General features: G+C 46.3%; 2 protein-coding genes across 2 annotated transcripts; both read right to left on the reverse strand.

Moving 5' to 3' along the window:
- Positions 1 to 547: 547 nt before the first annotated feature.
- Positions 548 to 8,642, reverse strand: LOC111152283 (LSM2 homolog, U6 small nuclear RNA and mRNA degradation associated). The gene is made up of 5 exons (XM_022510755.1): positions 8,416 to 8,642; positions 7,687 to 7,754; positions 1,529 to 1,559; positions 1,353 to 1,412; positions 548 to 1,054 (listed from the first exon to the last, which is right to left on the reverse strand). Exons 1-5 carry the CDS (start codon positions 8,416 to 8,418, stop codon positions 929 to 931), a joined length of 288 nt encoding a protein of 95 aa, XP_022366463.1. The 5' UTR covers positions 8,419 to 8,642; the 3' UTR covers positions 548 to 928.
- A 2,268-nt stretch (positions 8,643 to 10,910) lies between these two features.
- Positions 10,911 to 14,585, reverse strand: LOC111152250 (heat shock 70 kDa protein 1-like). Its single transcript, XM_022510697.1, has 2 exons — positions 14,499 to 14,585; positions 10,911 to 13,144 (listed from the first exon to the last, which is right to left on the reverse strand). Exon 2 carries the CDS (start codon positions 13,129 to 13,131, stop codon positions 11,206 to 11,208), a length of 1,926 nt encoding a protein of 641 aa, XP_022366405.1. The 5' UTR covers positions 13,132 to 13,144; positions 14,499 to 14,585; the 3' UTR covers positions 10,911 to 11,205.
- Between the last annotated feature and the right edge of the window lie 273 nt (positions 14,586 to 14,858).

Genomic DNA, 14,858 nt, shown 5'->3' on the forward strand with positions numbered 1-14,858 from the left:
GCTCCCAAAGCCTGGTTCCTCCCGCAGAAGCAGGCGTCACGCCGGGTGGCCCGGAAGGTCCCTTAGAACTGAGAACTCCGGTGTGGACGAAACTCCTATTTGCTGAATGAACCGGTTTGATTCATTCCCAGTCCTAACTCTCCACGATGAAAAATTATGTCACTCGTATTAATCCGCTATATTCCGAAAGCGTGAAGTGGTTTGGCTGGGTTGAGGAGGCAGTCCGGCAGCATGAGGTGCATCTTGGTGTCTCATAACATTAACTGTCAGGTTCACAGGACAGACATGGAAAGGCAACAGGTACTCCTTGTGGGTACAGTACAAGCAGACCACCGTGGGCAAGCCATACAGGTAGGGGCATGTTCAAGAAACATGCTGTAGCCCAGGTGAGGTATTACATAGTTTACACCAGGGAGAAGAGTGGCAGATAATGCTGGGAAGTTGGGCTGGATTCTTGGCTGGGATAATAGAGCAGCAGGCTTGGATAACTTCAACATCCCTTTCCCACCCTCCAGGCTCCTTCCCAAAACACACACAGAACCAGAACTCGAATGTGCATCATAAGTTTATTCCCGATGCGGGACAGATTCCTTCCATCCCCAAAATGAATCACATGCTGTCCTGGAGAGATCTAGGAGATTCTCCCACCATATCCAGGGAAGGAGTGAGAAAGGCAGGTGCTGAGGACAAGGCAGGTCTGCAGTTCCCCAGCCTACTTATCCTCCCCTCCTCAACAGAGGAGAGCTGCTCCCCACTATTATTATTCTCATCCACTCATCCCTTGAAGGAGAAAAAAAAAAAAAAGTCTCCAATATTCAAAAAAGACAAAAAAAAAAAAAAAGACAAAAAGCCTTCAAATATGGGAGAGGGGTTCTGGGCTGCAACTTGAGGTGAAAGTCACCAACAGAAGAGGGACAGGGAGGAACCGTCACTGTTTCTGCTGCAGGGCCTCCTTCCTTGCTGCGTCCTGTAGCAACTGTGTGTCCACCTCATCTGCCGGCAACTGCACATAGCGGACCACTGAGCCCCGGATGAAGCAGTTCTTCACTGATAACTAGACCCAGACAGATAAACAAGAAAACACCCTTAAAAGTGTCTGCTATCTGGGGCACCTGGGTGGCTTAGTCGGTTCGGCATCTGACTCTTGATTTTGGCTCAGGTAGTGATCTCAGGGTGCTTCACTGGGTGGTGTCTCATCTGCCTGTCCCCCGTGCCCCCCACCCTAACTCATGCACTCTCTCAAATAAACAGAAATAAGATAAAATCTTAAAAAAAAAAAAAAAAAAAAGGAATGCCAGCTATCCACCCAGGAACTTCCTGCTTTTGTTTCCTCTTCACCATCACCAACTCACCATGTGAGGGTACTTCTCAGGGTCTGTAACACTGATGTCAGTTAGTTTGATGTTGAGATACTAAGAAAAGAAGACAAACACCATCATTAGCTCTAGAGACAAGATGCAAGCACCCAGCCCTGAAACTCTCCCTTCTTCTTCCCCAAGACCCCATTCTAGGCTCCTACATATCTCACCTGGTCCACAGAATGGAGGGTTCCACAGATGCTGTTGGGGGAGAAGACGAAAGAACCCAATCAGTTTACACCAAAATCAACCAAGAGACAATTTCAGACCATGGATAAGAACATAGCTGGGGGAAGTCAAGGTTTGAGGAAGGCAGAAAAGAGAGAACCAAAAAGGGGGCATTCCTAAGCCCAGGATCAAGAAAGACAATGCTTTTATTGCAGTGTTTATTTTAGACCTCACATCTCCTAAAGCCAAGGCACTCTTTTTTTTTTTTTTAAAGATTTTATTTATTTATTTTACAGAGAGAGATCACAAGTAGACAGAGAGGCAGGCAGAGAGAGAGAGGGAAGCAGGCTCCCTGCTGAGCAGAGAGCCCGATGTGGGACTCGATCCCAGGACCCTGAGATCATGACCTGAGCTGAAGGCAGCGGCTTAACCCACTGAGCCACCCAGGCACCCAAGCCAAGGTACTCTTAGCAGCTAGTATTAAATAACTCTTACAAACTAGGCCTGTGTTCCACATAGTACTTGCAGTCTTTACGGATACCTCACAAGGTAGCTCTTACCAAACAGGGACTCAGAGATTATGTAATATGCACAAGTGTAGAAGAAACAGGGTCTTGAGGCCACATCTGTCTGATACCCCAAACCAGCAGCTATTCTCAAACATCTGTTGGAACCCCATATGTAAAGTAGACAAAGTAGCTTAACATTGTTTTTGGTGATGCAGGCACAAGATGTCCCCTCCTTTTCTCAATCCCTGGGCCCTCTGAAATGTGAATGAGGAATGCTATCAGTCATGCTACCTCTCTCCCAACTTCTTTACTTTCTGTGAGTGGCCTCAACAGTCTCACAACCTCAAATTCTGAGTTGTACTTCACCATCCTCCATGAACCATGTCCCCATCATTTGGGGACATTTTCCTAACATCTCTAAAATTCTCTTTCTAGTTTGACTTCTACAAGCCAAGGTCTTATTACACCTCAGTCTAGGCCAGCCTCCATCCTTGCCGCCTTTATCCTAACTACCCTGCATGTCATCACCAGATTCTATGTTCCTTAGAACAGTGGTTCTCAAACACTGATGTGTGCTCAAAGGTTTCTTAAGTCTGAGACAAAGAAACACAGGTTAGGATAGCGTTTGTTGGGTGCGTATGTAGTATGCTAAAGGTTGTCAATATTTTCCTCCCTAAGAATAATTCTTTAATTGCCCTTGCTATTTTTTTGTTATTAAAAAAACTTTCAGGCTGTCTGGGTGGCTCAGTCGGTTAAGTGCCTATCTTTGGCTCAGGTCATGATCCCAGAGTCCTGGGATCAAGTCCCTATATTGGTCTCCTTGCTCGGCGGGGAGCCTACTTCTCCCTCTGCCTGCTGCTCCCCCTTCTTGTGCTCTCTCTCTCACAAATGAAATCATAAAAAATTAAAAAACCTGGGGTGTCTGGGTGGCTCAATGGGTTAAAGTCTCTGCCTTTGGCTCAGGTCATGATCCCGGTGTTCTGGGTTCTCTGCTCAGTGGGGAGTCTGCTTACTCCTATCTCTCTCTCTGCCTGCCTGTGATCTCTGTCTGACAAATAAATAAATAAAATCTTTAAAAAAATTTTTAAAAACTTTAATGAAATGACTGTAATGTGCAGTTGCTTAAGTGTCGGACTCTTGGGGGCATCTGGGTGTTTCAGTTGGTTAAGAGTCTGTCTTCAGCTCGGGTTGTGATCTGGGGGTCCTGGGATCGAGCCCTGCGTCAGGCTCCCTATTCAGTGGGGAGTTGGCTTCTTCCTCTCCCTCTGCCTCCTCCCCCTCCCCACCCTGTTCATGCTCTGTCTCTCTCTCTCACATAAATAAAATCTTAAAAAAAAGAATTGTAAAGAAAAGGGGGAAAAAAGCATTGGGACTCTTGATTTTGGCCACTTTCAGGTCTTCAGGTCATGATCTCAGGGTCATAAGATCGAATCCTGCATCAGACTCCATGCTCAGTCTGCTTAAAGCTCTCTCTCCCTGGGGCGCCTGGGTTGCTCAGCTGATTAAGTACTGGACTCTTAATTTCTTTCCTTTTTTTTTTTTTTTAAGTTTTTATTTATTTATTTGACAGAGAGAGAGACATCATAAGTAGGTAGAGAGGCAGACAGAGAGAGAGGGGAAGCAGGCTCCCCGCTGAGCAGAGAGCCTGATGTGGGGCTCAATCCCAGAACCCTGAGATCATGACCCACGCCAAAGGCAGAGGCCTACCCCACTGAGCCACCCAGGTGCCCCAGGACTCTGAATTTCTTGATTTTGGCTCAGTTCATGATCTCAGGGTTGAGATGGAGCCCCACATGGGGCTCGCACAGAGCATGGAACCTGCTTTTCTCCCTCCTCCTCCTTCTGCCTCTCTCCCCTCTTAAAAAAGACTGACTCTCTCCCTCTCTAAAATAAATAAATCTTTTTAAAAAAAGTCTTTATCTTGCCAAAATTAAAGCTGGCAGTTCTCTGTTGGGCCTCAATTTTTGTTAAATTTTAAGTCTTTAAAATCCGCTGCCTGAGAAACATACTTCTCCGTGATGGTTTCCCCACATCCCTGACTGCTGGAAAGACTTTGACAACACCTATTACCTTCTGCAGTGGTGAAGTCACTTCCGAAACTGCATAGGTGATGTCATTTCATTCAGTCTCTTAATATCTGGCACAATGGTCTGAAAACAAGCATGAGAGAAAAGAACCCTTCTCCCATACCAATGGACTATCTTCAAATCTTCTAAGTCCCTGTTTTAGGACATGGGGCTATAATGTGAGTCATTCTTGCCATATGGAAGACCCAGAAAGAAGAAAAGAGGAAACCAAAAACAAATCCTCTCATAGAATTGCCTAGCTGGTTCTGCCTTCCATACCTGTCTCTCTATATGGCCCCAATCTATACGCCATCAATATTGTGTCAATGTTTCCCACACAAAGAAATTATCTCAAAAAGAAACATGGGGGGCACCTGGGTGGCTCAGTGGGTTAAAGCCTCTGCCTTCGGCTCGGGTCATGATCCCGGGGTCCTGGGATCAAGCCCCGCATCGGACTCTCTGCTCAGCGGGGAGACTGCTTCCTCCTCTCTCTCTGCCTGCCTCTCTGCCTACTTCTGATTTCTGTCTGTCAAATAAATTAAAAAAAAAAAAAAAAATCCCAAAAGAAACATGGAAGATATTGCTGGGGGCAGGTGGGAATACACTGATTCAAAGTTTCTAAAGGTGGGAACCCTGGCTGGCTCAGTCTGTTTAAGCATGTGACTCTTGACCTTGGGGTTGTGAGTTTAAGCCCCACCTTGAGTGCAGAGATTATTTAAAAATAAAATCTTTAGGGGCGCCTGGGTGGTTCAGTGGGTTAAAGCCTCTGCCTTCGGCTCAGGTCATGATCCCAGGGTCCTGGGATCAAGCCCCACATCGGTCTCTCTGCTCAGCGGGGAGCCTGCTTCCCCCCTCTCTCTCTGCCTGCCTCTCTGCCTACTTGTGATCTGTCAAATAAATAAATAAAATCTTAAAAAAAGAAAAAATAAAATACAATAAAATCTTTAAAAAAAAGTTAGGTATTAAGGAGGGCACTTGTGATGAGCACTGGGTGTTGAATATAAGTGATAACACTAAATTCTATACCTGAAAATATTACCCTTTATGTTAACTGGAATTTAAATTAAAAATTGAGAAAATTAAATAAACAGAATTTTCTAAAAGAGCATCAGGTAATAATACTTTAAATATATACTTAATTTAAAGGAAAGTTTTTTAAAGGATTTTTTTTCTAAAGAAAAAGATGTGTACAAAGTTGCACACATAATGATGTTCGGGGCAGCATCATTTGTAAAAGCAAGAAACAGCCTAAATGTCCAACAGCAAAGTCTCGATTAAATTAGTTCCTGCCAGCTAATAAAAATGCCATATAGGGGCGCCTGGGTGGCTCAGTGGGTTAAAGCCTCTGCCTTTGGCTCAGGTCATGATCCCAGGGTCCTGGGATCGAGCCCTGCATCAGGCTCTCTGCTCGGTAGCAAGCTTGCTTCCCTTCCTCTCTCTCTGCCTGCCTCTCTGCCCACTTGTGATCTCTGTCTGTCAAATAAATAATAAAATAAAAAATCTTTTTTAAAAAATGCCATATAGACATTAAGAATGTTAAAGATCAACTTTATTGACATGGAAAATATCCACAACATACTGCTAAACAAAAAGCAAGTTTCACAGTTGCATAAAGAATATGACCCCATTTTTATTTATTTGTTTTTTCAAATTTCTATTAAAATTCCAGTTAGTTAACATACAGTGTAATGTTAGCTTCAGGTGTAGAATTTAGTGACTCATCATTTACATAGAGCACCCAAGGTTCATCACAGCAAATGCCAGCCTCAATACCCACCAAATCCATGCCCCCACTCACCTCCCCTCCAACAATCCTGTTTGTTCGCTATAGTTAAGAGTCTGTTTTCTGGGGGCGCCTGGGTGGCTCAGTGGGTTAAAGCCTCTGCCTTAGGCTCAGGTCATGATCCCAGGATCCTGGGATTGAGCCCCACATCGGGCTCTCTGCTTGGCGGGGAGCCTGCTTCCTCCTCTCTCTCTCTGCCTGCCTCTCTGCCTACTTGTGATCTCTGTCAAATAAATAAATAAAATCTTTAAAAAAAAAAAAAAGAGTCTGTTTTCTGGGGGCACCTGGGTGGCTCAGTTGGTTAAGTGTCTGCCTTTGGCTGAGGTCATGATCCCAGAGTCCTGGGATCAAGCCCCACTCAACAGGGAAGCCTGCTTCTCCCTCTGTCTGCCACTCCCCCTGCTTGTGCTCTCTCCCTCTCTCTGTGTGTCAAATAAATAAATAAAATCTTAAGGAAAAAAAAGTTTTCTGGTTTGTCTCTCTCTTTTCCATGTTCATCTGTTTTCTTAAATTCCACATATGAGTGAAATCATATGGTATTTGTCCTTCTCTAACCAATCGTTTTTAATTTAAAAGAGTGCAAATGTGGGGCACCTGCATGGTTCAGGGGGTTAAACCGTCTGCCTTCGGCTTGGGTCACGATCCCAGGGTCCTCGGATGGAGCCCCACATCCAGCTCTCTGCTCAGCAGGGAGCCTGCCTCCCCCTCTCTCTGCCTACTTGTGATCTCTGTCTGTCAAATAAATAAACAAAATATTTTAAAATAAATAAATACAGTGCAAACGTGTGCAAGCCAGACAGAACTGGACTTCAGTTCTGGCTGTCATTTACTAGTTGGGTAGACTTGAGCAGTTAACCTGTCTATGCTTCAGTTTCCTCATGTGTAACATAACAACAATAGTATGTGTGCTATAGAGTTGTTAAAAGAATTAATGTTAATAAATGTAAAGTATTCAGAATAGTGCTTAGTTGATAGGATGTTCTCAAATGTTAGCTATTTTTCCTTCTTTCACCACACACTTATTAAGCACCTATGATATACTAGGCCTATTGCAGAAATCAGGTACACAAAGGTGAGCTTAAACATGGTCCTGGCCCTGTAGGAAGGACAGGCTGTAAATACTAAACATACTTTTAGAAAATCACAATTTCAGAAGCACCTACTAGGAAGGAAATAGACTATATAAAAGATACTACTTTGGCTAGAAGGACCAGGAAAAAAGTGTCTCCAAGGATACAGCATTTACTCCATGTCCTGGTTGCTAATTAGGAGCTAATGACACAAGGGGGTAGAGGCTGTAAAAGCAGACATAAGGGACTGCACTGGTCTTCGGTTTATCCTTTACGTTCTCTTTAACAAAATGGAAGTTGTGCCACATCTACCATTCTGCAACAGCTCTTCATATCAATACATCTATTCCTCTGTGACAGCTGTATATTACGAAGTGCCACAACTTAACGCATTCCCTGTAGATGGCTATTTGTTTCCAATTTTTGGCTACTGCAAATAAAATTACAAACGCCCCTGTAATACACCTTTACATGTGAAACTGATTCCTACATTTCCATAATTGAGTAAACAATTTAATCAAAAAAACAAAACTATGTTCGTTTCGTAAAAACATAAATTTAGCGATGCCTCTGCCCTCTGATGGCTCTCTAGTACTTTAACCAAACGGCACAGGTCATTTATTTCTTTTGTATCTCTCCCATTTTGTCCAGCCCTCAAATAATACTTGTCAAAGAGGTTCCAGAGCCCCGCATATACCCACCCCCTACGGACTTGCGGGAACAGGTGCCTACCTCAGGTCATTCTTGAGTTCCACGACCACATCCTTGCCCACCAGGGACTTGAAAAAGGAATAGAAGAGCTATTGGGCGAGAGAGGGAAAACCATCACCTGGGAAGTTACACACAGGGTAGGAAGGAGTGCCCCTCCCTCTGGTAGTATTTCCAGTACTGACATTGGGATCCCGGCCACATCTCTGGCAGTTCTGAAAACTTCACAGGAAAAAATATTCTGTGGGCCCCCGGAACACAATACTCCGGCTGGAGCCCAAATACACTTCACTGAGCCCCTGACTTAAAGCTCCAGAGAGATGCTCTGCCCTGCACCCCTCTCGCTCTCCGGGTCGGGCTCTCAATCAACCACCTCTCCTGGGCTCCTCTCCACCCCCTAACCCCCAGTGGGCACAACTGTAGAAAGTGTCCCATTCTCACCCTCCCAAAGCCTGGCCTCCGTCATAGAAATACTCCTCGAGGTCAAGCTTTCCCCTCCCCTCCTGTCCCCAACTCTTCCGCGCGTTTCTTTTGTTTTGTTCCCGCATAAGGGTAAAAAAAATCCCATGAGCTCCCAGGTGTGTCCCCCCCCCCCCCCAGAATGCAAGGCGCAGGAACTAATAAGAATAAAGAGTAAACCCAAGGGCCCAACTCCGGCTCCGAGGGTCAAAGCCTCGACCCCCTCCCCGCTCCTCAACCTTCGGCCCGCCTGCGCTCCCCCAGGGCGCCCCCTTGTGACGTCAGGGTACCTACCATGGTGCTCAAGCGGCGGGCTGCCCGCCGGACCCGGAAAGCGAGGGCCGGGAACCGCGGGGCTGGGGCCGGGCGGCAACCGGGATGCAAGCCCGCGCGTGGGGCGGCACAGAATCGCGCAGGCGCAGCGAGAAGAGCCGGGGGAGCTCTGAGTAATGACAGGAGCGCACTGCCCACTCGCGGCCCTGGGAGAGCGGGCTGTGGAGAGCCGCAGGGGCGCTGAAGCCGGGAAAGAGGCGGGCCTTCCTGCCTTCCCACTTCCTCCCGGAGTGGCGGGCTTCCACCACGCAGGCGCGAGCCCCAGCTGTTAGCCCAGTTTTCAAGAGGTTCATGGCCTCTCTGGGGTTTTTTCCCTGATGGTGCTGCCCACGGTGCTAACACCCTCCAGACACTCTATTGAAAACTGTCGAGGAACTTGGGAAAACTCCTGATTTATGCACTTTTCTATATCCGTTACACTTCGATAAAAAGTTTATTTTTTTTTCTCTTTTCAAGATTTTTTTTTTTTTTAATTTATTTGACAGACAGAGATCACAAGTAGGCAGAGAGGCAGGCAGAGAGAGAGAGGTGGAGGCAGGCTCCCTGCGGAGCAGAGAGCCTGATGCGGGGCTCGATCCCAGGACCCTGGGATCATGACCTGAGCCAAAGGCAGAGGCTTAACCCACTGAGCCACCCAGGCGCCCCCGATAAAAAGTTTAAAAAATAAAATGTTGGGGCGCCTGGGTGGCTGTGTGTTAACCCTCTGCCTTCAGCTCAAGTCACGATGCATCTCAGGGTCCTGGGATCAAGCCCTGCATCCGGCTCCCTGTCAGCAGGGAGCCTGCTTCCCCCTCTTTCTCTGCCTGCCTCTGCCTACTTGTGATCTCTGTCAAATAAATAAACTTAAAAAAAATAAAATGTTGCAAAGTCCCTGAGATCAGGAGCCTGAGCACTGATCTTGATTTTATCAAAGGTTCCCAATAGAAACAGAGGGTTTTAGGAGGGAGGGGAATGGGGGTATGGGTGAGCCTGGTGATGAGTATTAAGGTGGGTACGGATTGCACCAAGCACTGGGTGTTTTATGCAAACAAGCATGGAACACTACATCAAAAACTAATGATGTACTGTATGGTGACTAACATAAAATTTAAAAAGGTTCCCAATAATCATATTTCTCCCAAGGACCCAATCTCAGTCCATGTTTCTTACACCCTTTAAAAGTCCATGTTTCTCACACCCTCCTTACACCCTGTAAAGGACTGAGTAAAACCAAACAAAAACTTGCTCAGGGGTAGAAATTCCTATTCTAATATTTGACTTCTAAATATGTTCCCTCAAACACTAAAGGACGCAAGTGTACAGTTACACAGACTTATACACTCATGCCCCTAAGGGTTTTATAAATATATGATATTATGACACAATAGGTGAAAATATTTGTTTCAAGGAATAAGACTACTAAATTCTCCATTTCTCATCTCCCAGAAAAGTACCCATTTGTCAGCAGTTTGTTTTAAAAATGTTTTCTGCATGTAAAGGATGTAATAATAGACTCTATGAGTACACAGATGCTGGATGTCCTAGACCTCACCTTTAAATGTCATAAGGAGAACATCAAACAGAAGTTTGTTCCCTCAGCTGAACCCTAAGCACCTAAACCAGTCTTTCACTGAGTATAAGCAGAAACTATAGTGAGCAACTGCTCCAGCTGGAGCTAAAGGTGCGTGATGATTAAGAGTCATTTTCCTACTGGAAACAATTAGCTCACGAAAATTCAAACACTTTCCCCTAGCCAGTTTAATTAATCATTCACAATGATTTCACAATGGGACCACACTCACGCTCTTCATGAAATCTTTACCTTACTGTTTAAGGTACACTCACAGTCTAAAGATACCAGAAAATGGGTGCCTGGCTTGCTCAGTCAGAAGAGGATATGACTCTTCATCTCAGGGTCATAAGTTTGAGCCCCACATTGGGTGTAGATATGACTTAAATAAATTTATTTTATTTTTTTTAAAGATTTTATTTATTTATTTGTCAGAGAGAGAGAGAGAGCGAGCGAGCACAGGCAGACAGAATGGCAGGCAGAGGCAGAGGGAGAAGCAGGCTCCCCACAGAACAAGGAGCCCGATGCGGGACTCGATCCCAGGACGCTGGGATCATGACCTGAGCTGAAGGCAGCTGCTTAACCAACTGAGCCACCCAGGCGTCCCTGACTTAAATAAATTTAAAAAAACCAGGGGCTCCTGGGTGGCTCAGTCAACTGGGGTCTGACTCTTGGTTTTGGCTCAGGTCATGATCTCAGGGTGGTGGGATCGAGTTCCACATTGGGGTCTGAGCTCAGTGTGGAGTCCGTTAGGGTTTCTCTCTCCCTCTCTCTCTATTCCTCCCCTCAGCATTCTCATGTGTGCTCACATGCGTGTATGTGCTCTCTCTCTAAAATAAATCTTTAAAAATAAATAAAAATAAACTTAAAAATAATAAATCAATAAAGATACCAGAAAAAATTTGTTTTAGGAACAAGTTTACTGAGTGACATTTAACCATCCACATAGGAAGAAGAAAGTTGGGGAGGTCAGAAATAAATAACAGACATTCGAATTAATCAAATGGTTCAGAGGGGCCTAGTTTTCCTAAAAGTCAGAAACATGGATTGTGAAAAGATGGTATAAAAAAGATTTGTCAGAATCCGAAAGGATGGTAACTTAGGTTCAGGACACTCAATTCAATAATCATAACAACGTTTGAAGATGAGGGGAAGAAAATTCACCTTAGAGGCACCCTAGAACCCTCCAGCTCCAGATAAGATTAATCTACTTCTTCAATGGTGGGGCCTGTGGCGGCCCTTCCAGGAGTATACCCCGTCCCACAGGAAGGCCCAGTACATCCTCCCTGGTAGAGTTTTGTGATGATTGGGTTACACACCTGCTCTAATTCCTTTCTCTTATGATCAAACTCCTCTTTCTCAGCCAGTTGATTGGCCTCCAGCCATGAAAGGACCTCATTGCATTTTTCCAGTATTTTCTTTTTATCAGACTCACTAATCTTGCCCTTCAAGCCTTCATCACTCACAGCACTCTTCATGTTAAAAGCATAAGATTCTAAAGCATTTTTTGCAGAGATTTTCTCTCTCTGGACCTCATCTTCAGCTTTATACTTCTCAGCATCCAGAACCATGCGCTCGATCTCCTCCTTGCTCAGGCGGCCCTTGTCGTTGGTGATGGTGATCTTATTGGCCTTGCCTGTGCTCTTGTCCATGGCTGTTACATTGAGAATACCATTGGCATCGATGTCAAAGGTCACCTCAATCTGAGGCACTCCCCTGGGTGCAGGAGGGATTCCAGTCAGGTCAAAGCGCCCCAGGAGGTTGTTGTCTCGGGTCATGGCCCTCTCGCCCTCGTACACCTGGATCAGCACGCCGGGCTGGTTGTCTGAGTAGGTGGTGAAGATCTGTGTCTGCTTGGTGGGGATGGTGGAATTGCGCTTGATCAGGACCGTCATGACACCCCCAGCTGTTTCCAGCCCTAGAGACAAGGGAGCGACATCCAACAAAAGCAGATCCTGTACCTTTTCAGACTTGTCCCCCATGAGGATGGCCGCCTGCACCGCCGCCCCATAGGCCACGGCCTCGTCGGGGTTGATGCTCTTGTTGAGATCACGACCATTAAAGTAGTCCTGCAGCAGCCTCTGAACCTTAGGGATACGAGTGGAGCCCCCCACTAACACAATGTCATGGATCTTCGCCTTATCCATCTTGGCATCCCGAAGGGCCTTCTCCACAGGTTCCAGAGTGCCTCTAAACAGGTCTGCACACAACTCTTCAAACCGGGCTCTGGTGATAGATGTGTAGAAGTCAATGCCTTCATAAAGTGAATCAATTTCCAAGTTGGCCTGGGTGCTGGACGACAGGGTCCTCTTGGCCCTCTCACAGGCGGTGCGCAGCCGCCTCACGGCTCGCTTGTTCTGGCTGATGTCCTTCTTGTGCTTCCTCTTGAACTCCTCCACGAAGTGGCTCACCAGACGGTTGTCAAAGTCCTCCCCTCCCAGATGAGTGTCCCCAGCAGTGGCCTTCACCTCAAAAATTCCATCATCTATGGTCAGGATGGACACATCAAAAGTGCCTCCACCTAGATCAAAGATCAAGACATGTCGCTCTCCCTGACCTGCTTTATCTAGGCCATATGCAATGGCAGCAGCTGTGGGTTCATTGATAATTCTTAGCACATTGAGACCCGCAATCACGCCTGCATCCTTGGTAGCCTGGCGTTGAGAATCATTGAAATACGCCGGTACAGTGATCACAGCATTGGTAACGGCGTGGCCCAAAAAAGCCTCAGCAGTCTCCTTCATCTTTGTCAGCACCATAGAAGAGATTTCCTCAGGATAGAAAGCTTTCTTCTCCCCTTTGTATGACACCAATACCTTGGGCTTCCCTCCTTCATTGATTACTTGAAAAGGCCAAAGTTTCATATCTGATTGCACGACAGGATCATTAAACTTCCTGCCAATCAGACGTTTGGCATCAAAGACAGTGTTCTGGGGATTCATGGCTACCTGGTTCTTGGCCGCATCCCCGATGAGACGCTCCGTGTCGGTGAAGGCCACGTAGCTGGGGGTGGTGCGGTTGCCCTGGTCGTTGGCGATGATCTCCACCTTGCCATGCTGGAACACCCCCACGCAGGAGTAGGTGGTGCCCAGGTCGATGCCGATGGCCATTCCCTTAGCAGCAGCCATGGTCTTCCGAGGCCTGAGAAGAAAAAATGAAATAAAGTTTTGGCACGGGGCTTTTTTATTTCATTACTTTCAATTGTAGAAAAATACACGTAATCTGAAATTTACCATCTTAACTGTTTTTTTAAGTATACTGTTCAGCAGTAAGTTCATTCATATCGTTGACCACCCTCCAGAAATCTAACTTGCAAAACTGAAATTGTATACCAATTAAGCCACTCTCCATTCCCCTCCTCCCTCCAGCCCCTGGCAACTACTATTCTACTTTCTATCTCTATCAATTCGACTACTCTAGGTCTTCATATTAATAGAATTACACAATAATTTTTTTTATGTGACTGGCTTATTTCACTTAGAAAGATGTCCTCAGGGGCGCCTGGGTGGCTCAGTGTGTTGAGCCTCTGCCTCCAGCTCAGGTCATGATCTCAGGGTCCTGGGATCGAGCCCCGCAATGGGCTCTCTGCTCAGCGGGGAGCCTGCTTCCCCTTCTCTCTCTGCCTGCCTCTCTGCCTACTTGTGATCTGTCAAATAAATAAATAAAATCTTAAAAAAAAGAAAGAAAGATGTCCTCAAAGTTCATCCATGTTACAGCATGTATCAGAGTTTCTTTACTTCTTAGAGCTGAATAATATTCATTATATGTATATAACACATCTTATTTAGTCATTCCCTCCTTGGACACCCAGGCTGCTTCTACCTCATGGCTATTGCGAATAATGCTGCCATAAATTTGATGTACAAGTATCTTTTCCTAATCCCTTCTTTTACAGAGAGTGCTTTTTGGACTAGAGTACTCTTAGCGAAGTGGAAGCAAGTGGGAGGCACTTAGCATATATTGTGTTCAACTTTCACAGGGCTTACTCAACTACCTTGCTCCTTTATCTGTGATGTTTTATTCTGCAATCATACCTGTCTTCCTGCTGAACTAAGATTATTTTATGTTTTGGTCTCCTCAGGGAACATGAATCTCCATCCTTTGGTTTAGTTACCTTCCACGGCTCCTTTACGCTCAATTAGGGATTTCTTGGGAGTAATATTGGGCCAGTGGGGTGAAAATGGCTGCTAGGAACCCAATCAAACCCTCAAAAACCATCTCAGACAAGACAGCACCAACAAGCACTCTCTCTCTCCAACCTCCTCTGCAATAAGGCTCTTATTTGAAGACTAATCAATCAGCTTCTCCACCTCTTTCCAGCAGCTTTGACAAATCCCACCCACCTTGGCTCCTGCCAAAGAATTCCCCTTCCCTGATTGGTCAATGCCCCCATACCTTAGACTAAAACTACAGAACGTTCCAGCATTTTCTCAAACACGGATCTATTAATCTCACCCACTGCCATTCCATTTCAGTGAGAGCCCACCAGGCTCACCTATTGTCCCGTCGCCTTCGATCCAGTTTGATAATGTTCTGATTGCGGAGCCCCTGAGGGTGGGGGCTCCTTCAACATCCAAAATGCGCAGCCGGTGTTTCCCCACCCCCCACCCGCCCCGCCCTACAGCTTTGAGCGGACTCCGGAGCTACCATCCCGATTGCTTACTAACCCATGAGGTCAGAGGCACCAACCCCATTGTAACGCGTCTGGGGGGGCAGCGTCAACACTGCCACCCCCGCCCTCCAAGCCCCTCCCACCTCCTCGCACCGACCCCACCCTCCACGAACCCTTGCCAGCCCTAGCAAGCCCGAGAAGAGTCTGGAGAGTTCTGGGAGGGGCGGCGCCCGGGACGCCGAT

Source organism: Enhydra lutris, unplaced genomic scaffold (genome assembly GCF_002288905.1).
Source record: "Enhydra lutris kenyoni isolate GAN:26980312 unplaced genomic scaffold, ASM228890v2 scaffoldscaffold28, whole genome shotgun sequence".
Classification (NCBI taxonomy): domain Eukaryota; kingdom Metazoa; phylum Chordata; class Mammalia; order Carnivora; family Mustelidae; genus Enhydra; species Enhydra lutris.

Bases quoted from the DNA above. Each gene is read 5' to 3' on its own strand.
- LOC111152250 (XM_022510697.1), bottom strand. From the start codon at position 13,131: ATGGCTGCTGCTAAGGGAATGGCCATCGGCATCGACCTGGGCACCACC.
- LOC111152283 (XM_022510755.1), bottom strand. The intron at 1,413-1,528 runs GTGAGATATGTA...TTCTTTTCTTAG, and splicing joins CCCTCCATTCTGTGGACCAG to TATCTCAACATCAAACTAAC. The intron at 1,055-1,352 runs GTGAGTTGGTGA...GTCTGGGTCTAG, and splicing joins CTGAGAAGTACCCTCACATG to TTATCAGTGAAGAACTGCTT.